Consider the following 27,285-nt stretch of genomic DNA (forward strand, 5'->3'; position numbering starts at 1 on the left):
CTTCTGAACCCGCTCCAGAGCCAGTACATCCTTCCTGAGGAATGGGGCCCAAAACTGTGCACAATACATCTGTGATGCACCCTGGGGTATTTTCCTACATAAGCAGGCTGAATAGTTTCAAACTCATTGAATCATCTGTGGATCTGAGCCATAAATACCATGTAATCTTGATCTGATAACAAAAAGAGTTAGAATCTTCAGGTCTCTGTAGTTTCTCTTTTCATTCCAGCAGCACTCTCTCCCCAGATTTCATAATTGCTAATCTATCAATATTATCTCAATCAAAACCATAAGAATACTGACATATTTGTTTAAACTCTACAAGAACAGTAAATGTCATACTTTAAAACCTACCTGCAAGGCAACAATAAACAATGTGACAGCTGATAAATTTTCCTTTCTTGTTTAAGTGCAAACGTGCATCATCGGAATGTGATCTGTCACTAAAATTTACAATTTCTCTCCACTTATATGATGACATTTGAAAGGTTGAAATGGATTTAGCCTTGCTCGATAGTTTAACTTTGTTTAATAAGGTTTTTCTTCCAAAATCCACATCTTGCACAAGTCTTAAATTATTTCTATGTTTCATTTTTAGCCTATTTGAAGGTGCTGACTGACCACAACAAAATCATGGGTGAAACAGAATAACAAAGAATCTCAGTCGCTTCATGTTCTGTTTGAATTTTTCCTGAAGACCAGATGACGGATGTTCCAGTACTCAACACTCCAAACAATACACCATGAAAAGATTGCAGGACTTAATTTTGAGAAAAACTTTCAGACACACCACCAATCAAGCACAAGTATAAAAGAAAACCTACTTTCAACACATCAGCAAACTAAAGTGTCATGCCCAATCAAACAGCCAGCAGCCCCCCTGACAGTAACCACGGTGCATCAATCTTAGGATTCATGCTGATTCCTGTTACAGTCATAGCAGTCATTGGCATTGCAGTTGTAGTGGTAACATTTAAAAAAAATTATTTTCAACATGTTCTGCAATTTATGGGTTTACCATAATCGTACTTTTAATATATCTTTATTGCTTTTTTTGCCAGATAAAGTATGTTCGAAAGAGACGCAGGTAAGAATATTTTAAAGGGGAAATTTCCTTAAATTTCACTTACAAGAAGATTAGTACTAAAAATATAAATATTTGGTGACAGGCATGGCAGCAATGGGCAGGTAGAAAGAAGGTAAGGGCCTTAGCTCTTCAAACAAATTATTTATGAATGATGAGCAGTTCTGTTTATCTTTCAAGAAACCTGGGATAGTTTCTGCACATATTATGGAAATAGCCTATATATTTCAGCAGGAATTTGATAGTATTTTGTTATTATTTCTGCCCTGTAGGCTTTCATATGCCGATATTAATTCTACTTTTCAATTGGAAGATACTGACATGGTAATAGGTGAGGGAGGGGTAGCCTTTAAATAGATCACTGTGGTGCATGGAGACTGTGATTACCACATGTCGGAAGTAGAGGGAGTCAAGAGCCTGGTGCAGTGCTGACAGCAGCTCCTGCCAGCACTTCCTTCCTGCAGGATATGAGGAACTCTGATTTCCTGATGAAAAGTGATTGAGCTAAACGTGCAGTTAATTCATCAAAGACCAAGTTACTGTTTGTCTTGAATAAAAAAAATCCTTAGTGCATTTTTGACAACTTTCCATTTATTTGGAAGAGCAGTAATTTTTACAAAATTCAAAAATATGTGCAAATAAATTCAATGAGCTTAAAATCGATCTATTAGACAGCTTTAAGTATTGTATTGTTAGTTAATACTTTTCTATCCTTAATTAATCACCCTTGGTAAATTGCTATATGTTTTAATGGGCTTGGTTCTGGCTTCTGTCTTTAGATGTAACATGTTTTCATGTTCCTGCCTAATAATTCTATGGACATGACTTCCTTATGAATGAAACAGGAAAGATCTCATCAGCAATTTGGACACACATGAGTCATTACATTGCACAAAGGGGAAGACATGGCCTGTGATTTTCATTTAGGATGTGGAGCATCCTGTTATTAACTAAACTGTTTATACAAATGTCAAAAGATGTGAAACAGTGTACTATCTACAGCAATTTTAAATATTCACGGCCTGTTAAGGGTCTATATTTAGAACGACAGTACAATATTTCTCTGTTTTTATGAACTGAAATTCTTTTAATTTAGAGTCGGAGTTCAAAATAGCTAGCTGTATGACTTCATTCACGAAAGTTAGCTAAAGGTGGCACTCTTGAGTGAGAAATTGTGGTTTTGGTTCAATTTTCTATCTCCTTCAAGCATTGCTACCATGGCTTTTTTCAGCTGGAGAGGTGGTCATCCTTCATTGTATGTTTAAAGATGGTTATCAGGGCCTAATTGTGGCACACGTTTGAGAGCTGTGCTCTTTCACAGTGGTCCTTATCTAAAATTGTAAATGCAGAAATGATCATGTTCTGAGGTCAAGTCATTTTGAATAACAGTCTGGTTGTCAAGACTATGATTTCAACTTCTGATGGTGTAAGGTGATGATTTAGTATCTGACTGTAGAAGTAAGGGCAACTCTGAAATATCTCTATTTTAAATAAGCAAAACACTAAACATATGAACTGCAGTCATCATAGGTCAGAAGGTGCTCAACTGGTTAACCGTAAATCATTTCTCAACAGATTAGGTATTTTTTCCCAAATAATTGCTATTGTACTCAACTTATACAGCATATAGTTTATTTTTGGAATTTTCTTTATTCATGGGATGAGGGCATCACTGGCTAAGGAGCATTTATTGCCCATCCCTAATTGCCTAGAAGGCAGAGTTGAAATCAACCACATTGCTGTGGGTCTGGAGTCACATATAGGCTAGACCAGGTAAGGATGGCGGGCTTACCTCCATAAAGGACATCAGTGAACTAGATGGGTTTTTTCCGCAATTGGCAATTGATTTTTAGTAATCATTAGATTCTTAATTCCACGTAATTATTAGAGTCAAATTCTGCCAGCTGCCATGGCTGATTTCGAACCCAGCTCCCCAGAACTTTACCTGGGTCTCTGGATTAACAGTCCAGTGATAATACCATTAAGGCCATCGACTCTAGTTGTGTAATAATTGATTAAAAAAAAGAAGCGCAATAAGACTTCAAAAGATTATTTTCTAAGGAAAGTGCAGGATTATTGTTGAGCTGTTGTATCATCATCACTGATTTCCATCATCATCTTGTTGCTTACCATTGACTGGAAATTAAACCAGGCCACCTACATAAAATCAGAGATTACCAGAGCAGGTCAAAGGCTAAGTATTCTCGAGCGAGTAACTCACTACCTTAGTTTCCATCATCCACAAGGCACAATTCAAGTGTGCAATGTGTCAACCTGCCAAAAAAAAACACAACTAATTGCATGCAAACTGCTTAATCAACAAGTGATAGGCAGAACTGACCTCGGGTCTGCAGTGCTGCAATATTTTGTTGAGAAAGGTGGTGAAGCTCACTGGTGGAGGGTCCACAATCATTCCCATTCTCAATGATAGGGATGGGGGAGGCCAGCATATAGATACAACACATAAGGCTGAAGAATTTGCAACAGTCGTCAGCTAGAAGTGCCCAGTGGATGATCTATCTCGGCCTGCTCCAGAGATCCCCAGAATCACAGGTGCCAGTCTTCAGCAAATTTAATTCATTCCACATGATGTCAAAAAACAGCTGGAGACAGGGGATGCTACAAAGGCTATGGCCCGAGCAATTTCCAGCAATAGTACTGTAGGCATGTATTCCAGAATTTACCTCATCCCTAGCCAAGTTGTTTCTGTACAGCTACACGACAATGTGTAAGATTGCCAGGCTACAACCTGTACACACAAAGCAGGACTAATCCAATTACCACACCACCAATCTACTTTTGACCTCATCAATCTAACCATTACCCCTTGACATTCAATGGCAACACTATCACTGAATTCTCCACTATCTACATCCTGGGGGTTACTACTGACCAGAAACTGAACTCACTAACTATATCGGCTAACTTCGCCAGAGTCAATATCGTTTTATGAGGTGTAAATCATGTTTGCTTAATTTGCTCGAGTTCTTTGAAGATGTAACAGCAATATGGATAATGGGGATCCTGTAGATGCAGTATATCTGGACTTCCAGAAGGCAATTGATAAGGTGTTGCACAAAAGGTTAACATGCAAGGTAAGATTATATGGTGTTAAGGGTAATTTATTTGTTTATAAAGGTTTAGCTAATCAACTGAAAGCAGAGAGTCAGGATAAGTGGATCTTCGGCTATGAGAATTTGTTTGCCTGGATGAGTGCAGCTCCACCAACTAGAAACTTGATTCCATTTATAATAAAGGAGCCTGCTTGAGAAGCATCACATTCATAAACTTCACTCACTCCACCACCAATGCTGTAGCAGTGTGTACCATCCAAAAGATACACTGCAGAAATTCACCAAGGCTTAGACAGCACATTCCAATCCTGTTACTAATTAGTATTAGGCTCATGTAAGCATGAGAATCTGGATGGATGTGGGCTCAGGATAAGGGCAATATCCAAGGAGACAACTATCAGAAAAGATTAAAGGACAGAGGAGATGGAAGAGGGGAAACCTGATAGAGGTATACAATATGATGGGTATGGGCAGAGTGAATAGAAAACAGCTGTTCCCCTTAGTCATAGGGGATACAATTTTCACGTGAAAAATAAGAGGTTTAGAGGGGATTTAGGAAAAATGTTTTTGTTCCCATTGGATGATGGGGATATGGAATGCACTACCTGGGTGGGTAATTAAGGTAAGAAACTTCCCAATCTTTAAAATATATTTAGATGAGCACTTGAAGTGTCATAACATTCAAGGCAATGGTTAGTTTCGGTGGTAGTGTATTTTTGGCCGTACAGACTTGCTGAGCTAAAGGGCCTCTTCTGTACTGTATGATTCTATGATCAGTGGTGATGGAAAATGGGGAGGATGGAGAGTGAAAGACTTGAATGAAAAGTTAACAATAACTTATCTTGCAACACAATTTTCCAAAATAATAATTCTGAAAATGTGCAGTGCAAAGGAGAGGAGCTACAGATCTGATTGCCCATGTTAGTGCATGCCAAAATCACATCTAACTGAGGCAATGGAAACTGAAAGATAGACAATTTACAGCGTGATCACTCAGTTAAGGCATTTGCAGTGAAAGGAAACACTTGCTGCAAGATTAGACAAATAAGGTGTTTAAGCTGCAAACAACCACCTCCCACCATACCCTGTTGTTCATTAATCTTTGACAAGAAGGGCACCTAACAACCACAATGAGCACTGAAGGGTAAGAGTGTGGTGTTGTGAATTAAACTATGGACGACAATTCAGAGACTGATGCAAAGAAAGATAAGGACATGGACAAAGAACCATTACGTAGGTTGTCCATTGCAAGATTGTATGGCTACCACTCAGGATTTTGCAGGACAAGTGACATTGTACTAATTACCACATGCATCAAAAATTAAAGATAAAACACGCTAATATTTTGCATGACAGCATTAAGAAGGGTAATCTTCAATTACTGGTTATGGAGGATCTACCTCATCACATAACCTGCCCTGTAGCCATGACTATCACTCTCCACATGAGCAGCCTGATAAGGGCCCAAAGGATATAGTAACTGTATCAACAACTCAAATGGAAACTTCCCCTTTCATTACAAATATTTCTTCACAGGTAGTATTTCCATGCCACAGGTTTGACCTACTTAATCCAGTAGCTGTGTTAGCATTGATAAGGATGCAAAGGAAGAAAGAGCAATCACAACAAGTAGAGATGGGCTCAGCAGGCTACAGCTATAGATGAGCAAGCAGCAAATAAAGAGAGGTGTTTGGGCCTTCTGCGAAATTGACTAGTCTACTGAATTTGTTACATGAAAGGTAGTATTCACTTTCTTCTTACTTTCTCACAAGGAATTTGTTTAATTAGATAAGCCATCACCTACACCGTTAGCTTCGTTCTGACCACAGCTGAGGATGTATGGTATCTCCCAATTGGTAGTTCACAAGTGCATTTGAGAGTTCACAAATGACCCTTACAGAAATTAAGTTTGGCCAGATCATCGTAGACCCAGAGAATCAAGGTGCCAGAGATGTCAGGTTTGAATCCAGCACAAGGTTCCCTCAGGTACAAGTGACTATTAACAATGTGCATATGGACCCCTATGCCATTATCCAACCAGATTCTAGAGCAGAAAGGAATTTCATTTCCTCAATTTCCCCTTAGTTTGTGACCAAGCCTAACAATTCCTGTCAGTGTGCACACATTATCTAGCGAAATGTCACAGTACTTAAATTCTGCCAAACCCAATTTTGAATGTTTGCCATATAGATGCACAAGCACCCAGAAAGCTTAGCTAAGTGCTCAAACCGATTGCAAACAGTGCACCACCTGTGGCCATTATTGAACAGTTAGCCTTCTGAAGATGTGCATCCATTGCCCAGACCATTTCGAAGAGACATTCCAGAAGTCACCAGGCAGGGTCTCCAGAATATTGATTGGTTGCTGTTCCCTGCACAACCTAGCTCTCAGATGGGTTGGGCCTGAGTTGGGAACTTAGAACAGGGGATGATGGACCAACCAAACGCCTCTTTGGAGAGGGAGAAGAAATATATGATGGAGATACTGAGGATGCCAGAGTTGATGATGAGGATGCTGAAGCAGTCAAGGCAGTATGAGATGAGACAGTCAAACACATAAGAACCTGATAGCAGCTGGAATTAAGGTCAAATGACTTCGCATGAACATTTGTAGAGGCTCTGAAGTAACAGGCAATTTGTTGTGCTGAGGAACTCCTGTATTCAAATGAACTCTTGTCTTTTTACTGTGAAACTTAAATACTCTCTTTGTTATAATTTTTGTTCTCTTTGCAGCAATAATGTCTTGGCCAGTGCATCAGTACAGAGTTCTGCAGGCTTAGTCCACATAGATCATTCCTCGATCGTGGAGATGTTTATTGGCTAACAGTATGCTGAATGACTTTCTAATCTCATTCATCTTGCTTAAATTCTCACTTCTCAGAATTATGTTCTTCCCAAAGCATAGCGGTGAAAAAGAACCTCACTGCTGCAGATGATGCACGTGAGTGTCTGGCATGATCACCAATTCTCAAGGGAGTCAATAAAGGAAAATATCATTGATCAGACTTTTTACCAGAAATAGACTGCATGAGTGTAGTCTGATATGAAATGCTGTACAAAAGGATAATGCCCAAAGTGACTTCAATATTTTTTCATCTTTCTTTTCCTACCAATAGTTTTTGGTGTCATCTCAGCAGCCACAACTGCCCCCCCCACCTTGTTGGTGTACAATGGCATCTTACTCACCTTTTTCAGGGAAATGGATCAGTAAACAAAAGCATCTATTGCGTGTGCAATAGAGTGAATCTCTGAGCACATAGCCAACAGATACCAACTGTTCTGCTGGTCCTGGCTCTCCACTGTGGCCATTACTATGTCTTTAGAGATAACCATGCACTAACTTGTTGGAGCAACAATATCAACCAAAAGTTGAGCAGACTGCTGTTCTTCACTCCAGTCTGCACATGATCTTAGTCACTACGACCAGATGTTTCTTTGCTTGTCCCAATATCTCTGTAAGATCATTAATGGCCAAGTGCAGAAGTTCATTATTTGTACTGAGTTCAGTTGGGGCTTGTTTTCCAACTATCCTGAATTGTCAGTTATCGTTTCTTCTTCCAGTTTGGGTTCATATCAGTACGCTGCTCACCAGACTATGGTTCTGAGCCGACTCTGGATGCATTACCCACCAAGGTGAAAGTCTCTATGCTGGTGCAGGGTGAGGTGGAACATCTTGATGACGTTTCCTCTAATGGTTCCAACTGTTCCTCCTCAGTTTTACTGTATAAGACTGAGAGATTTGCCTGCAGACTCTTTCTTCATCTGGATCTTTTTTTTAGATCTGGCGATTGCATGGAAAAACATAAAGGTTTGTTAGTGTTATGAGCTGCCACTGTTACCCAAGTTTAATTATTAAGCTTGATGGGCACCTGGGAGATCTGCAAATAGAGACTTTCTGGCTAGATGCCGCACATATCCAATCTCCCTTCATCCTCAGCCCGGGTATGTTACCTTCACATGCCTGCAGTCTTCTCCTCAAAGTTGGTGAGCAGTCTTATGCCAGGTATTCAGCACTGGCACTCCATCGTGCAGAAGAAGAGAACCATTTAGAACCATGTAAAGATATTAACATGCGTACATGAGCATTATTCCTGCATTGATAGATGCAGATAGATGTGTCAGTTCTCTCAGCTCAAATTGTCCATGTGCAATACTGGTAAGCATAATGTTGTATGGAAGAAGTTAGAAATTTAAAGGTTCTGATTGATTGGTAGTTCAGTGTTGTCAAAGAACTGGAGTTGATGGAAAGCCATAAAGCTTCATGATGTGTATTCCTGATATTTCTGTGAAGTTTCATTTTAAATCTTTTCTGGTTGTGTCCTTGTCCCACATAAGCCTTTGGTGAGAAGCTATCAGATAAGTAGGTAAGTTCTGATTGAAGGTCAGTAAGCTATAAAGTGTTGGAACTCCTTTTCTGTTTTAAGTGTGAAACCTTGCTGATCTGTGAAATGCAGTGGCGTGTTGCTGCTAGTGGTGCAACATGAGTTGGTGCATTGAATTGGAAGGTGTTTATTGCACATTAGTCATCTGATGGAGAGGTCTGTCACCCAGTCTTCTATGTGACATTCGTGAGTAATCTTACAATGCTCACTACATTCTCAGCAGTATTAAAAATTGAGGAAAGAATAACACTTAGCCTGGTATATGCAGCAGATCATTCATCCTCGTCAACAGTGTCTCCACTCCCTTCTTTGATTCCCATTGGGTTCCTGGGTCACTCTGGATAACTTCTTCGTATACCTCCACAACTTGGTTTCAAAAAAGAAATTTCTACACTTACCTATGCAATCGTTAAAAATAATTGCATCCTTATTTCTCAGTAACATCCTTGTAAATCTTTACTATATTTTTCCAATGTTTTAAGTTTCTCTTTGTAGTATGGAGACCAGAACTGTATGCTTAACACAAAGTGTAACCTATTCTTCAACTCTGCACATGCTATAATCTTTAAGATTAATATGTCACCTAGTTAAAGGCTCTTTGATTGTCCATGTGCACCACATCCACTGCATTCCCCTTGTCTGTTATTTCTTTAGGATGTGTTTTGTCCCTGAAACATGCTTTTTATTTGAAATGGTGTGGAGGCACCTTGAGTAGGTGTAGTAACAGCAGCAGCCACTGCCTTTCCAGTAGTACTGTCATGCAATGAAAAGCTCATGGTGACGGGTTGGCCAGTCCCTCTTGGCTGGGTACACATCTGTTCCTGGGGTCCTTTATCTTGAGGAAGGCCAACCATTTGCAATTCAGATGGCTGATTGGACTTGATTCAGCTGGTCTTCTAAAAATTAAGTGATGCAGAGTCACTGTCAGGCAAGTTCCCATAGCCTCTATTAAATTCTCCCCAATTTTTGCATGCCTATAGAAGACAGTTAGATTCCCCTTTATCTTGTTGCTAGTCTCTTCTCATTCTCTCTCTTTTTCCCCCATATGCTTTTTTAAACGAAGCCTCTGAACTTCCTATTTTTAGCATGATTCTCACTTGTATTATAAACTTGACATCTGTCTTACATTTTCTTTTTCTGTTTAATCTCACTCTTTATTTCTTCAGTCAGTCAGGGAAGTCTGGTTTTGGTTGCCCCATCTTTTCCCCTCATTGAAACGTATCTCAACTGTGGTAGATCTATTTCCTATTTAAAAGCAGTTTACTCAGAATTTATCCAGTCTCAATTCACTTTTACAGCGAGGTACTTGTATTCCAGATCTCTCATTGTCCTTTTCTGTAGTTAATCTAAAACATATACTATGATCACTGATTCTGAAATGTTCCCTTATTGACATTTGATCTTCTTGAACGTCTAATTCCACAGAATCAACTCTACCCATTATTGTTTTCCTCATTAGTTGGAACCACACTTCATAATTTTTTTCCCATCTCTGCTGTCTGCTATTCCATTTTATATTATAACATTTAAAGTATATTAGAATAATTAAGGGAGAAAGATTTAAAAGTGACCTGAGTGTGGTGCGTGTATGGAACAAGCTGCCAGAGGAAGTAGTAGAGGCAAGTACGTTTACAACATTTGAAAAGACAGAAGCACATGAATAGGAAAGGTGTAGTGGGATAAGAGCCAAATGCAGGCAAATGCGACAAGTTCAGTTTAGGAAACCTGGTTGGCATGAACAAGTTGGCCAAAGGGTCTGTTTCCATGCTTACTATGCTGACTCCCACCATATTACTACTTTTCCTTTGCACTTCTCTAATTTTCCTGTAAATACGTTCCTGTGTATCTCAATAGTTGACTTTTTATGATACATTTTAGAGTTTAATGGTACCTCTGTTCTTCAGTTATCTCTTACTTGTAACCAAATACACTCTGCCCTTACTCCTCCAAGACTTTGTCTCTCTGCCATTGTAATAGGTTTCTTAATCCACACTGCAGCCTTATTAATGTTTTAGACATCCAAACATTGAAACAGGCACAAGTACTATAAATGGGATAAACACCTTGAAACTAATGTACAATTCATAGGAAGCTGAAAATAAAAGTTTGAGCAGGAATTTGTTAAATTTCATATTGTAAAAGAACAAATTGTTGTGAGGGAATGTGACTGACATTGTCTGGCCATTATCATATTCCTATTTGTGAGAGGTTGCTGTACATGTAAAGGGTGCAGCTTTTCCTATGCTACAAAAGTGACTACACCAGAAAAAAATGGTTTCATTGGCTGTAAAAAGTTTTGGAATACCTTCTGGTTATGAAATGTGCTGGATAAATACAAGGTTTTCTTTTAACCAACATATTGATATATTCTTTGTGATGCTAAATGTGTCTAGACTGTTTAAAAGAAAAGGAGTGATTTAAAATGACACAGTGCTACTTCACTACATCAGTCTCCCAACTGATAAGTTTGTTATAATCACTTGTGTTTTTCCGTTATAGCTAAATCACCAACTGACTATGATTAGAACTCCTATGTCTGTCCACCACACCTTGTAAGGCAAGGACTGTGGCATTATGTTTTGGACTATCTGTTCTTGTTCCTTTGCTATTTCGTTCGATACTTCAGCTCTGTCATTGCTTGCAGATTATGGATGTCATGAGCTAATTCATGGATTAGTTTATCTGCCTTTTGATGCTGCTTCCTACATTCAAGTTCCCACCACCCAGCTTTAAGACAATCACTGCTTGGTTCTCAGCAGTATAGGTAGTATGTTCCCAGATTTGTTAACGTGTTAGGAGTCCTGACCTGACTCCTCTACTAAAAACAGTTAAACACATTTGTTAAATATTGTTTATGAAAATTGAAAAGTGACACAGAAAAAGATAAAGCCAATTATAATGTTGAGCTGATATTGCTGTTTTCATTACACTTACATTTTGAGGGTCACAGTTTGTACTGCTGCCATCTGTCATGTGCTTTCATCACCTATAGAAAAATTGTGTGGTATAGGGCCATAGACTTTTCTTGGGAAACCAATTTATTTCTAATAAAATAATGAACATATTGCACGGTGTAGTCTCAATTCACTAACAAAGGATGGTTGTTCCTCTGCCATAATTTGTGCTGACAGTGAAATGAGAGGATTGCATAATATAAAATGAGGTCTGCTTACCTTGAATGTTAGATCTGCAAGTGCAAAAATAAAATCAACTCTTCTAGAGCTTCTGCTCTATCATTTCAATCCTGTAAATGAAAAGAAGAGAGAAATACAGCAGTAAGATTCTGTGATTTAAAGGTTGAATGTAAAAAATGTAAAGATTATTGTCCTTTAATCTCCTTTAAAGATAGAAAATGGCTTGAGCAAAATTAGCAGATGCAGTGTTTTCAATATACAGAGCAAACATGTGTTTATATACTGCCGTATCACATCCTCGGAATGTCAAAGAGTTTTACAGCCAGTGAATTCCTTCTAAAATGCAGCCAACACTGATAAATATGTAGACTGTTAGATAATTTCTACATGAACAAAAATGTATAACTTTATTTGATAAGTTTGATCATCTGTTTTTGGTAATTTTGATACATGATTTGCTACTTGACTCAGCCACCTAACTTGTCAGCTCTCCTGCTACCTTAAAAATATTTCCAATAAATAATGCTTTCCAAAATCTTCAGAGAATATTTATAGTGATTATTATGTATTTCCTCCAATAAAGATTGTTTATTAATATGTTAAATCTTAACATATTCTCCCCTTAAATAACTGTCTTAAAACTAATAACGTAAGTTCACATAAATCCATTTGAGAATGAGAAGATTGAAATCAATTTCTCCTCTATGATTTGAATGTGCACAGAAGCCAAGTATTTTGACTGCTGTAGCAAGGTGTTTCCTATGGTAAAGGTAGCATGAAAGAATTGATAACCCAGAGGTCAGTAGTCTTGCTCAAGACAGCATCTTAACTAAGAGAGCTATAATAATGATAGGCTATATATTCATTGAATGTTTATTAAAGTTTTTTATAACTTTAGTTGTTAAAGATTAATCCTTCTTAAAAGGCCTTTATGTTGTTTCAAAGGTTAGAAAAACTACGCAACAAACTAGTGCCAATTTACTCATATGACCCCAGTGAGGATCGTAATGATGTGGAAGAAGAATCTTTAGATCACAGTGGAGAATTGAAAGTAAGTAAAATCTATTGGGAATGTATATTTTACCAAGATGAGGTTGATCGCTAAAACAGTCAAAACCTTAAAGAATTTTTTTTTTAATTTTAAAGCACCAGTGAGGAAAAGCAATATTTAGTAAGAGGACAAAACTCAGACTTAGTTTCCAGTTTCTGAATTTAGCTTATTCTCAGGCAGCAGAGAAATTATGCTACTCGAATTGGACTCATTCCCCTGTGAACAAGGAAAATGAAAAGTCAGCCAGGGTTCTTGCTTCTGATTGCTATCAAACAGTTTATGGTGGAAAGTGTGCATGCATGAACTTGGACAGGGATAGATTAAGCTGAGCTTTGATCTCCTCCAAGACTGCTTAGCCTATGAACACTGCGGTTTGGCTTCCACCTGCAGAATAGCCTAATAAAAATGGTAACAGAGAACAGTTCTTGCACATGGAACTATCCTAGAAAGAGTAGGGATTTTCAGGAAATTAGAGAAACAAAGCAAAGAAAAACAAGTTTCAGTAAGCATATTCCATCTTTCTGTCGTTCTTTTCTTTACATATTTCACAAATAATACTTGAAGATGTTGACATTCTACAATTGAGAATTATTAGAATGTGGCACACTGAAAGAAGCCATTTATTTGTATGTCAGTACTGATAACTTTCTCCATGAGGTACCAAATCTTTTACTGTACCTCAATTCCAATTTTTTTTTGTCATTTTACATTTTTGTAAATCTCTCTGAAAATTCTAATACAAAGGCGAAGTACTTTGAATGCTGGAAATCTGAAATAAAGACAGAAAAGTTTGGAAATAAACAAGTCTGGCAGCATCTGTGGAGACAAAAGCAGAGTAAACTTTTTCAGTTAATCACCTTTCTTCAGAACCGGGTTAAGTTAGAAATCTATTAGGTTTTAAGCAGGTGAAAGCAAAAACAAGTTTAAAATAAGAGTAAGACTGAAACATTTTGAATGACAGTTGCTTCTTGTGCATTTCTTCTATTGCCTAACTTCTGTCAAGGATCTATCAGGGTCTCGTTCTGATTTTTTTTCTATTCTCCCTTATCTAGAAAAGATAAATTTAACCAGCTCTGATGTTCTTATGATTTATCTAAAATTCATTTGTCAAAGTATCTTTTTAGGTGAACACGATTTTCCCAATGTGCCTGGCACAACAATATAGAATTGGGTAGAGAAATTTAATATGTCAATGCCATGCCAGTTTTTATGGATCTGGTTTTTATGCTGGCTTTTCCTGGATGCCTTGGTTAATGTATGCTTTAATTATGTAATCTGTGCTCATTAAATGAAATAGCTATTACCCCATAGTTATTGACTTAATGATTAAAACTCTACTGTATTGTTTTCTTGCGCTTTTAAATCTGCTGGTCTCCTGGTGTCATGCATTGTTCTTCAGACAAATAGGTGCTTTGATTATAGCCTGCTTCTCATAACTCTCGTAAATGTTATTAGGAAATATGGTGACTCTTTCTAGTTTCAACTCCGTGGGAAACTTTCTAGTCTGTACTTGCTGCCTCCTTATCACTTCATTACAGATTAGAAACAACATATAAGGAATCATGGTTAGATATACCCCACCCACACCCTGGCTCTTAGCCACTGACATGCCTTAAATTGAGCTATACCCAAATTTGTCTATAAACATAGAAGTTTAGTTGGTCCAAATAGTTCCTGTCATTGTTTACCCTCCATGTGAGCAAATAGTTTTAATCACATTTGCCCACACTGTTCCCATATCCCATCACCCCTTTTCCTTCAACAAACTATTCAATCTAATCTTAAATGTTGACATAGTTTCTGTCTCAACTACTGACCCTACAAGTAAATTCCACCAGCTCAATTTTCAGTGTCAGAAGTTTCTCCTGCCCTTTGTTCTAAATCTATTATATTTAATCTTGGGTATGTGGCCCCTCATTCTTAACTCCTCAACTACAGGCGACAATCTGGCAATATCTGTGGAGAGAGAAACAGAATTGACATTTCGGGTGTGTGACTTTCCATCAGAACTGAGTATTTCAAGCCTTTCTTAGTATTTTCTTGTGCTGGTCTACGATTGTAAAATAAATACAATATGAAGAAAGACTTAGTTTTCAACCCATTATCTAACAATATAATGATTTGTTATAACATTAAAATGTTTGCTTGTTGGTTGGTGGTTTAGTGCATCAATTTGTCTTTGCATGTCAATGAAAACAGATTACCCAGTTGTTATCATATTTGCTGCTTGTAGGAGTTTGATGTGTGTGATGTATTTCCTACATTACTACAGTGGCTATACTTGAGAGTATTTCATTGCATGCACATTTTGATATACCCTGAGTTTGTGAAAGGCAACATATAAATTTAAGTTCTTTTTTATGTAAGCTTCCCTATATTCTTCATTCTGGATCTGTCACTCTATGTTGTGTCATACAGACGTTTGAATTAGGAGCTGAAGTAGGCCATTTGGCCCCTTGAATGGCAGAGCAAGCTCAATATGATCAATGCTGACCTGTATGTGTTTCACGTTCTAATCTATTCCTGATAATCTTAGTTTATTTGTTAGGCAATAAAATCAATTTACCATAGACTTAAGTATTCAATCATCCCTCCCTCACCATTTTCTGTGGCAGAAAATTCCAAAGTTCCGCAGCTCTCAGAGTAAAGCTCTCTTCAAGAGTGACCCCTAATTTTTAAAATAGTGTTGCCCAGTTCTGAACTAATCAATTAGAAGAAACTTCCACTTTGTCAGCGCCTAACAGGTCTTACCTAACAAATTTGATTGAAATTTTTGTGAAGGTGACTTGGTGCATAAATGGGTATTGCAGTTAATGTAGACAACATGAACTTTAGTAAGACTTTTGATAAGGTCTCTCCTGGGAAACAGATTAAGAAGCTAGGAGCTAATGGGATCCAGAGCAATTTGGCAAATTGGATCCAAAGTTGAGTTACTGGCAGGATGATGTGGAGGTGCCAGTGTTGGACTGGGTTGGACAAGATCAAAAATCACATGATACCAGGTTATAGTCCAATGGGTTTATTTGAAATTTGGAGCACTGTTCCTGCGCACTGAAAACTAGTGTTTTCAAATGAACCTATTGGACTGTAACCTGGTGTCGTGTGATTTTTGACCTGTAGTGGCAGGAGGCAGGGGATGATGACTAAAGGGGCTTTGTGACTGAAAGTTTTTTTCCAGGGCGTTCTGCACGGTTCAGTGCTGGGTCTCTTGTTTATTGTAGTGTACGTTAATGATATGGGCATGAATATAGGAGGCATGAACAGTAGGTGTGTAGATAACACAAAAATTCCTGGTGCAATAAATAGCAAGAAAGATGTCTTAGACTGCAGGACAACATAGACAACCTTGTCAGATGGGCAGAATAGTGTCAAATGGAATTCAATCCAGAAATATGTGAAGTGATACGTTTTGGAAAAATCAAGGTGGTTAAGAAGGCATATAGGATATTTGCCTTTATTAGTTGAGGCATTGAATACAAGAGCAATGAGGTTATGATGGATCTGTCTAAAACATTAATTATGCCACGGCTATACTGTGCAGTTCTGGTTGCCACACTATCGCAACAACATGATTACACTAGAGACAATATAGAGGAGATTAACTGCAGTGGTGTCAGGGTAGGAGCTATTCAGCTATAAAGAGAGACTAGATAGACTGGTATTGTTTTCCTTAGAACAGAGGGGAGAGGACTTCTTTGCTATGACAGAACTATGAGGGATATAGATAGAAAACAACCTTCCTCTTTAGCAGAGGGGACAATAACCAGATGCCATTGATTTAAGGTAGGAGGTTTAAAAGCATTTGAGGAAAAATCCTCTCACCCATAGTGTAGTAGGTATCTGGAATTCACCACATGAAAGGGTGTTAGAGGCAAGAACCCTCATAACATTTAAGAGTTATTAAAATGATACAAGGCTATGAGCCAAGTGCTAGAAAATGTAATTAGAGTAAATAGGAGATCGCTGACCAGCTTGGACATGATAGGCCAAAGGGTCTCTGTAAAACTCCATCACAATCCAAGATCCTGTATATTTCCTTCAATCCACTCCACATTCTTCTAAACGCAAGTCCCTTTGTTGAACCCTTCCCTATAACACAACCTGCTTATTCCAGGTATACATTTAGTAAACTTGCTCTCAGCCATCTCCAACACATTGACATCCTTCCTGAAAAAGGAGACCAAAATTACAGTATTCAAGATGTGCTCTCATCAATGCCCTAGATAAGTGAAGCGTAATATCCTGCATATACATTCAATTCATCTTGTAATAAAGCATTGCATTCTATTAGCCACCTTATTTTATAGCTGTTATTGTATAATAACTTTGTAATTCTTGCACTAGAACATTTAGATATCTATGCACTTTGAAGTAGTTTTCACTGCTTGCCATACCGACAAATGTCAGTTCCTGCTTTCCATTCCTTTCTCTTCATGGAAAATGAATCTACATAGAAACAATAGATGTACTGAGTTATTTTACAATTACATTTGTTGCCATTGTACAAATGTTGAAATAAGTTTACAGCCTTGAAGTCGCACCCACAGTTTTTAAATAGCTCAGTAGTTAGTTCACCAGTGTGTTATGACTCCTGAACTGTTTTAAAACTGTGGATTTTTAAAAATTAATTTAAATTTTCCACATCAACCTTAATGTTTTGCATCCCATCTCTATCAAAACAGTCATTATTGAGCTTGTTCCTTCCCAACTTCCATTTTAAAACTATGTGCTGTCGATTTTTAAAAGTAATTTTTCTATCTTGTCTGTCAACTTTATTTAATTTCTAAAATCTTTATTTTTGTTTTAGGATAGTCATGAACCTTCAGATGAGAAAGCAAACAGACTGGATGATAGCCATGTCTCCACCTCCAATACTGACAATGTGCTTTGAACCAAATATTGGTAACCAAAATGCAGGTGAATCAAAGTTTCTGAATTTATAGTCTAAAAGTATCCACAAGTTATAGAATGATACAGCATGGAAACAGACCCTTCGGTCCAACCAGTTCATGCCGACCGTAATCCCAAACTAAACTAGTCCCACCTGCCCGTGCTTGGCTTGTATCCCTCCAAATATTTCTTATTCATGTGCTTATCCAAAAGTCTTTTAAACATTGTAACTATACGTACGTTCACCACTTCACCTGGAAGTTCATTCCATATACGAAGCACACTCTGTGTAAAACAAAAATTGCCCTCTTGTCTTTTTTAATTCTTTCTCCTCTGACCTTAAAAATATGTCCCCTAGACTTGCAATTAGACCATAAGACATAGGAGCGGAAGTAAGGCCATTCGGCCCATCGAGTCCACTCCGCCATTCAATCATGGCTGATGCGCATTTCAGCTCCACTTGCCAGCGTTCTCCCCGTAGCCCTTAATTCCTCTAGACAACAAGAACCTATCAATCTCGGCCTTGAAGACATTTAGCGTCCTGGCTTCCACTGCACTCCGTGGCAATGAATTCCACAGGCCCACCACTCTCTGGCTGAAGAAATGTCTCCGCATTTCCGTTCTGAAATGACCCCCTCTAATTCTAAGGCTGTGTCCACGGGTCCTAGACTCCTCGCCTAACAGAAACAATTTTCTAGCATCCACCTTTTCAAAGCCATGTATTATTTTGTACGTCTCTATTAGATCTCCCCTTAATCTTCTAAACTCCAACGAATACAATCCCAGTATCCTCAGCCGTTCCTCATATGCTAGACCTGTCATTCCAGGGATCATCCGTGTGAATCTCCGCTGGACACGTTCCAGTGCCAGTATGTCCTTCCTGAGGTGTGGGGACCAAAACTGGACACAGTACTCCAAATGGGGCCTAACCAGAGCTTTATAAAGTCTTAGTAGTACATCTCTGCTTTTATATTCCAATTCCCCCTCCCTCAGGAAAATGAATACCTGCTACTCACCATATCTATACCCTTCGTAATGCATGGTTTGTGTAAAGATTTGTAGCTTGGCATGGTGCACCTCATAATTTTATAAACCTCTATAAAGTCACCTCTTAATCTCCTACGCTCTAGTGAGAAAAGACCCAGTCTATCCAGCCTCTCCTTATAACTGAAATCTTCCATTCCCGGCAACATTGTGGTGAATTATTTTCTGAACCCTCTCTATCTTAATAATATCCACCCCATAACAGAACGACCAGAACTGCACACAGTACTCCAGAAGTAGCCTCACCAACATCCTGTACAACCTGTACAATGACTTCCCAACTCCTATACTCAAAGAGCTGAGCAATGAAGGCAAGCATGCTAAATGCCTTTTTAACCACCCTGTCTATATGTGATGCAAACTTCAAAGAATTATGTACCTGAACCCCTAGGTCTCTCTGTTCTATAACACTACCCAAGGCCCTTCTTTTAATTCTGTAAGTCCTGCCCTTGCTTGTTTTACCAAAATGCAATATCTTGCATTTATCCAAATTAAACTCCATTTGCCACTCCTCAGCCCATTGACCCTACTAATCAAGACCTCTTTGTAACCTTAGGTAGCCTTCTTCACTGTCCACTATACCACCAGTTATAGTGTGATCCATAAACTTACTAACCATGCCTTCTATTTTCTCATATAAATCATTTATTTAAATGGCCAACAACAGTGGACCCAGCACCAGTCCCTGTGGAACACCATTAGTAATAGGCCTCCAGTCCAAAAAACAACCCTCTACCACCACTCTCTATCTTAATACTTAGGAATACTTGAAAATCTTGTGCTCTTTGTTGCAGTTCATACAATTGTTAAATTATTGAATTACCGACACTTCATGCAGGAACTATTGACTTGGCCCTCCTGGTCAAGTTGTTCCAAATCAACTATGGCACTGGAACCTTCCCAATAATGCAGAAAATCATTCAGGTACCTGCAAAAATACAGAACAAATCTGAACTGTCAAATCTCCATCTTATCATCCTCTCCTAATAATTAGCCAATTGATGGTGTCGTCAATAGTGCTATTAATTGACACCAATTTGTCAATCAGCTGCTTGCTGATGTTCACTTTAGATTCTTATGGACCTGAAAGGGGGAGCTGTGAGAAAATAGGTTTAGGATGGCAGGAAATGCCAGCAGAGAAAAGGGGGTTTATACAAAAGGGAAATGGTATTAATAGAGAAAACATGGAATACAAGAAGAGAAGAGTTCAGACAAACAATCAAGAAGCAACCACTTGAATGAAAAGTTATGGAAGAGAATTTGGAAAGAGAAAAAGAAGAGGAAGGAACTGATGTAGAGGAGGATAAGAATGAATAGGATGGAATGGGAGGAGAGGGGATTGGAAGGAGCAGGGACAAAAACCTGGATGTTTGTTGGGTGAATGGTTGGAGAAGAAGAAAGTGGGAAAGGGAGGGTAAGTGGAAGTGGAAGAGGAAAGATATAGAGAAGAAACATAAGAGATATAAAGGGGGTGCAGAGAGATGAGCTAAGATTGCAAAGCAAGAGAGAAAAAGAAGCGAGGAGCGTAGGAGAAACCAGGAAAAGACTGGAATAGCGAAAAGGGAAAGTCAGCATAGAGAGTGAGAGGTGGTAGTGGCTGGGGTGCTATAATCAGAGGGACATTTGGTTTGGAATTTGGCAAGTTGGGGGCAAGGCTAGTCAAGATTTGGAAAATGTAGAGTGGGAAGGGAATCTTTCAAAATCAAGCTTAGTAGAACAGATGGTTCACAGAACTAAAGATTTGCTGTTAAGTGCTGGCAAGGAAAAGGAGGGAAAGGCTGATTGGATGTGCAGCATTGCTCAAAATATAGGAGTACAGTCAAACTCTCTCCCGAAAGTGGCCAAGTCAGCCCAAAAACTGAATAATGGAAGTGATTCATCAGAAACATTTCCTCCCATGCAAGAGATGGTAAAGTTTTAAAAGGAGCTGCTGCTGCTGCAATCACAGGCTGGTACAAATGCAAGAGGGAAACAGACAGTGACTGAAGTAGCAGCAAGAGGACAATTATTGGGGTGAACAAGGCTGGTGAAACTTGGGGAGCTGAGACAGCAGAGCAAAGCCAGTGAGAAAGAGTGAGGAGTGGATGGATCAAGGCCTGGAGGAATGTACTGCTGGACAAGGCCTAAGGGTGGGAGCATCCAGTTTGCTTGGGTGGGAGCATCCAGTTTGCTTGGGTGAGGTCACTATAAGTAAGAGTCTGCTAGGCTAGGCATGAAGTAGACTGCTTGAGCGGGCTGAGTTGGGGGGAAATGGTGGAAAGCAAGTAGCTGCCAAGGGAGAGAGAGAGGAAACCTGATGAGATTCTGTCAACAAAGGAATATCTAGCAAACTGGGGTCCAGGAAAATCTGAACTCACTGTTTACATATTTATTGCACAGTTATGTGCACAATATGAAATATGTCTGCTATTAAAAAAAACTTGTGTTGCTAGATGTGCCAATTTAAAACTGATATCTATGAAATTGAAGTTTACCTTGTGGTTTAATGGCAGGTTGGTAGTTGAGGATATGGATGAATTCTTCTGCTTCTGAGAGTCCAAATGTCCCATATGTCAACACAAACAGAAGGTAATATTACTAAAAGCAAAATGCTGCAGATGCTGGAAATCTGAAATAAAAACAAAATGCTGGAGAAACTCAACAGGGCTGGCACCTTCTGTGGAGAGAGAAAAACAAAGTAATGCTTCAAGTTAGATATGACTGAATTCTGAAAAGGTTATATCGGACGTGAAACTTTAACTCTACTTCTCTCCACAGAAGCTGTCAGACCTCCAGCACTTTGTTTTTATTTCCGATAATGTTGCTACCTGACTGCATCTCGCCTAATAAAGGAATTAGTGAGAATAAAATAATAGCTTGAGGAAATCTCAAGAAGACTCCTCAATAATCAATTATTTTGCCCCCTGATGTGCAAAGCATAGGGGAGTATAAACCCACAGAGACTCAGTTTAAATGAGGCTAAAAAATACCAATTTGCATTTGGGCAAACACCACCGTAATACTGTGGGTTGAGGCTAGGAATTAATCGAGTAAGTAAAATTTGACAGGATGGTGGATATTTAGCAGAGCTTGTAGATTAAAGTGGAGTGATTCTAGGATTTGACTGTCAATTGGCAATAGTTCAAAGTGAAATTCGTTTCTTATTTTTATGGCAGGGATGGACAGCAGAATAAAAGTGATCTTTAACATGATGCACATCTTGCTGCTGTAATTGAACTGGTGTAAAGCTACACAGCAACAAATCTTAGGAGTGACAATGAAAGTTCAATAATGTCAGTCGACTATTAGAGTTCAATTTAACTTAATGATCCACATTCCAGTAGTGACACTATACTTTTCAGAGCTTCTTCATTCATTGTAAACTGCTTTGGGACATCCTGAGGTGCTCGATAAATGCCGTTTCTTTCTTTGTTTCTTTAACTTCACCTTCATGGACCTACAATTAATTATTAGAAAAACCACTCACCTTTTTTGATACATAATCTGTGGTATATTACTGGGAAAATAAACGTACAGTGCATAGCTGATTATTTTTCGACTGGTATACCTCTATGCTCTGTTACGACCTGTATAGCTGCTTTAGCATCTTTGCCAGCGCCTTTTGTAAGATTCCACTGTGGTTTAATTGAAGATCACAGCTGGCGTAGCATTAGAACAGCAACATTGGTTTTACTCCCTGGTCTAGGGAGGGAATGTATTAGCCATGGTTTTTGCATCTGGTTATTGTCAAATGGCCATTGCTGGATAGTACACATATGTGAATATCTGGAAAAAACAAGATTTGGCACAGCAGTAATAACCTATTGTCTGGAATAATACATGAGGATTAACTATTCGACAAAACTGTAATCCTGTATAAATCATCACTTTCAGAAAAGAGTGTACGCAAGTTTAAAACAAAACCACTCTTTGCGGAGAGCTTTTTCCAGAATTGTCTCAGTTGAGGAAGTTTTAGAATTGATAATCCAGAATCCAATATTGCATTTGGTGTTCTGTTCAGTACAAAAATGTTGTCTAATACTATGTAATTGGATCTGTGAAGAAGTGTTTTTAAAAAAAAGAGTTGGTTTATGGTTATGCACACATGGCCATCTAACTGACCAATAATAAAAATAAGTGGGTGCTTTTGAAAACACTAATTCTGATGACATTTTAGGTTAATCTTCTGGGTTGTTAAAAGCTGTTATGGTGATTAATCAAGCTATTAGATTCTGGTTATGTCTATGTTTTACATATTTCAGAATATTGCATACACGATGGCACATCGAAAGTAAGACCATAAGACCATAAGACATAGGAGTGGAAGTAAGGCCATTCGGCCCATCGAGTCCACTCCGCCATTCAATCATGGCTGATGCGCATTTCAGCTCCACTTACCAGCGTTCTCCCCGTAGCCCTTAATTCCTCTAGACAACAAGAACCTATCAATCTCGGCCTTGAAGACATTTAGCGTCCCGGCTTCCACTGCACTCCGTGGCAATGAATTCCACAGGCCCACCACTCTCTGGCTGAAGAAATGTCTCCGCATTTCTGTTCTGAAAGGTTTTCTCATTTAATAACAAGATTAAATTACAACTTTTTCAATGGCTCAGCAAGTGAATCCAATGAGTAGCAGAGATCTTCAAGCTGCTATCTATAATTGATTTTGTAATTGTGCTGGACATTGGTGAGGTTGCGTTTAGAATACTGTATTCAATTCTGGCCTCCCTGCTATAGGAAAGATGTTGTTCAACTTGAAATGGTTCAGAAAAAATTTAAAAGGATATTGCTGGGATTGGAGGCATTGAGCTATAGGGAGAGGCTGAATAGGCTGGGGCTTTTTTCCTGGAGCATCGAAGGAGTGACCTGAGAGGTTTACAAAATCATAAGGAGTATGGATAGGGTGTATAGCTAAGGTCTGTTCCCCAGCTTCGGGGAGTCCAAAACTAGAGGACATAGGATTAAAGTGAAGGAGAAAATATTTAAAAGGGACCTGAGGGGCAACTTTTTCACACAGAGTATGGTGCATTCATGGAATGAGCTGTCAGAGGAGATGGTGGGAGTGGACACAGTTGCAACATTTAAAAGTTATCTGGATGGGTAGATGAATAGGAAGTGTTTAGGGGATATGGGCTTAATACAGGCAAATGGGACTAGATTAGTTTAGGATATCTGGTTGTTGCGGACGAGTTGGGCCGAAGAGTCTGTTTCTGTGCTGTATGATTCTATAACTGGGAGGAAATAGGAGATGCTACTATTGGTTTTAGCATCTCTGCATTAAGATGGAAAAGTCATTTGAGATCTACATTCCCTGTAGGCCTTGTTTCCAGGGCATGAACCTCCAAGATCCATGTGTGGCAATTTCCCCAGAAACTGGATGTCAGTCTGTCAGCACGCCACCTTCTTTTGCTGGATGTGTTTGTGTGAATGTCAGATGAAATCAGAATTAAGCTCAATTGACCCAATTGTTTGGCAACACAATTGCTAAGGTTGGACATGCTTAGCAATCATTTTGTATGGCATTAAAGTTGAACGGCAGCTATGGGACTATTTCTGTACGTAAATAGTGTTTGCTTCAGGTAAAATGCCTTTATGCGTGTGTGATATTTTACAATATATTTATCTCATTCCACAGGTGCACTACATGAAAAACAATGTTTGAACATTTGAGGGTTTGAATTTTACTGATGCTGTCGTCACATAACAGATCACCTGTTAGAATCATCTTCATACTCCTGGTGTAGAACTAAACAGCCATAAGAATAACTATTTTTTACAATGGTTCTTGAATTAAAATTGCCAGATTGTGGCACTATATTTGTTGCAAAGCTGGATCTTTCAACAATATATTTGTGTATTGAAATTATATACAAGTAAACCAAAGGAATGGAGGTTAATTATGTGAGATTTTACTTGTTTTCTTGTGCATATTTGTGTTTGAAAATGTGTGTGTATTTTTTTTTACTTCAGACAAAGTTTGTGGCAATATTTGGATCAAGTGGAGTGTTTAGAGATCTATCCTGAAGCCACGTGGGTTATAATTCATTGAATGAATGTTCCCATTGATATGTTTATATCTGAAACTGTCAAAACTGGTGAAATCTAGTGCTCAGACTAAGAATTTATTTGTAAATATGATTCTAAACCTACACATCTCAGATTTTCAAAGGTGACAAAATAATGAGCAGGAGTGCAAATAGGAAGTGAAAAGTTTTGTGAGGTAGATTATTAAGCTTCTGGGTCACAAGTGACATAGTTTAGATATGCCATTTATCACTGATATCAAGTTTTACTTCCATAAGTCCCTTGCTTGCTCAAATAATATGTGTGCATTTCAAATCCCTTTAAAACATGTCTGTAATGTCATTCAGTGCAGTTTATCTAATGAGATACACAATTCCCCTAAATTCATGCCAGTCCACTTTTGAATCGGTAAATTTTTGATCATTTAGTCACAATCTAACTAAACATGCCTTTGCGCAGAAAAGAGAGATTTTGCATGCCTCAGTGTGGTCTAACTTGCATGGGAATAGAACATGTTCTAAAAGCCACATAAATCCAATAAAGACTGAAATGAAGCATGTTATTGAATCATATGAAATGCTTTATCAAGACATATAGTAATATAAACAAACAGTACATTGGATGCAGGGTGATGCTTGGGTATTCAATTTGTTAAACTCAGTAATTATGCAGTTCCTGAGTTGTTTCATTTATTACCACATTGAATGTAATCAAAACAAATAACGTCTTTTTTAATAAATCACCTTTTGTGGTTTTATGTTATTACCAACAGATTTAAATCGAAATATTTATTTTGGAGGTCATTTCCACATTCTTAATTGGAGTCGTAAACATGCTTGATGAGCTGAATGGCCTTCTGTTTCTACGTTTCTAATTTCCTGATCTTGACCAAGGTTAGCAAAGGACATTATAGTTGAATTCTCTTCCCCTATACTAGTTACAACCATGGCTTCTGCTTACTATCCATTTGATTTACTAGAAAATACTCATGTGTGAGTATCAATTAAATAAAGGAACCATCCTTGATTTGAAACTGAAGTGTATCCAATGACCACAGAACAAATCCATAAGATATAAAGAAAATTCACTTGAGGTCCACCAATAAAACGCATATGAATTACAGGGATCAGAGAATGGCCAACAGTTGGTATATCTGCATTGACAGTGTAAAACACAGTTAATGCATGACACTAGTGTGAGTCAGTGCTTTCAAAGGAAGGAGCAATTTGAGGTTGGGTGGGCTATAGAGGGATTATGTGATTTGTGAGCAACATTTCAAAAGGCCCATCGTCATCTTGGGACATATTACTGCTTGCATGACTCCAAGTTCCACTCAGGGTTATTTGAAAGTTATGAGGTGTCCCAGTTATTAATTACTGATGATGGGGAACAAGAAGATGCATGCAGAAAGATCTTACAGGATATATCTAGATATTTATTCAGGTTTATTGGTTTGTTTATCATTTTTTGCTGCACATAGAATTAGCTTTTACTACATGCCATTTGGTCCACTAAATCTATGCTGGTATTTATGCTCAAAATTAATCTCCTTCCAGCCAACTTCCTCTAACCAACAAGTGGAAATTAATGCTAATTCCCTGTGGCAGGTTTCTTTTTGTGGGGTTATTTAGTCAGGAAAGAAGGTGGCAGGTGGAGACACTGCACTAGCATACAGTTCCAGCATTAAATGCCTGCTTTTGTATGCTAGATCTCCAATAAAGGAAGAAAATCCCTATTGTTGTGGACCAGACCAAATCCCTTCCAACATATCAAGGAGGTAACCTAGACCCTAACGTTTTCTTATTTAAAGGCAAGTGTAAGTTGCTGTGTTCCACTTTATTCTTACCTTATAGCTAAAATCCAAACAAAAGAAAAAAGAATTGGAATAACTTAACTCTATTTGAAAATGTAGCAGAATAATAGATTATTTAACAACTAAACGGCAATTGTTTCACTATAATAACATTTCATAAACACCCACTTGACAAAGGCACATTCAATAAAATAAAGTTAAAATTCACACAACACCAGGTTATAGTCTAACAGGTTTATTTGGAAGCACTGGCTTTTGGAGCACTGCTCCTTCATCAGGTGGTTGTCCGACATTGTATTGTTAGAGAGAAAAAGGTTTAGCGGTGACTTAATAGACATGATTTGGAGATGCCGGTGTTGGACTGGCTTTCTAATCTAAAAAATGGATTTCCAGAATCTTACATGGATTCATACAGTTTTTGAGCAAAGTAAAATGTAATTCTGCAAGTACACATCACTGCACAAACTTAAATGTGTATGTGTGTGTGTGTGGATATATGTGTTTTGGGGGTGGTATGAGTGTCTGTGAGAAAGTGTATGTGTGCAAGTGTAAAAGAGTATAAGTGTGTGAGAGGGTGTGTGTGGGAGTATGTGAGAGAGGGTCTGAGTGTGTGTCTGTGTGTGTGTGTCTGTGTGTATAGTGTAATGGGATCACCTGTAGTGTGACATGAACCCAAGGTCCTGGATGAGGCCATACCCATGGGAACCGAACTTGGCTATCAGCCTCTGCTTGGCCACTTTTCGTCGTTGCCTGTCCTGAAGTCCGCCTTGGAGGATGGTTACCCGAAGGTCTGAGTTCGAATGTCCTGGAC

General features: G+C 38.4%; 1 protein-coding gene across 5 annotated transcripts in view; it reads left to right on the plus strand.

Annotated features, from left to right (window-relative positions):
• LOC140457863 (uncharacterized protein C3orf18 homolog) overlaps positions 1-26,891 on the plus strand; it is an 85,118-nt gene extending 58,227 nt beyond the window's left edge. For 4 of the 5 annotated variants that reach the window (XM_072551582.1, XM_072551584.1, XM_072551581.1 and 1 more), the window contains 5 exons: positions 599-966; positions 1,062-1,087; positions 12,619-12,724; positions 17,532-17,641; positions 24,273-26,891. In XM_072551582.1, the coding sequence (XP_072407683.1) occupies positions 853-966; positions 1,062-1,087; positions 12,619-12,724; positions 17,532-17,615 (330 nt within the window). In that variant the 5' untranslated portion in view covers positions 599-852 and the 3' untranslated portion in view covers positions 17,616-17,641; positions 24,273-26,891. Of the gene's footprint in view, positions 1-598; positions 967-1,061; positions 1,088-12,618; positions 12,725-17,531; positions 17,642-21,150; positions 21,227-24,272 lie in introns of all 5 variants that reach the window. The other variant, XR_011953381.1, reaches the window with a different exon arrangement.
• The last annotated feature ends 394 nt before the right edge of the window (positions 26,892-27,285 follow it).

The sequence above is a fragment of the Chiloscyllium punctatum genome, chromosome 32, assembly GCF_047496795.1.
Source record: "Chiloscyllium punctatum isolate Juve2018m chromosome 32, sChiPun1.3, whole genome shotgun sequence".
Classification (NCBI taxonomy): Eukaryota; Metazoa; Chordata; class Chondrichthyes; order Orectolobiformes; family Hemiscylliidae; genus Chiloscyllium; species Chiloscyllium punctatum.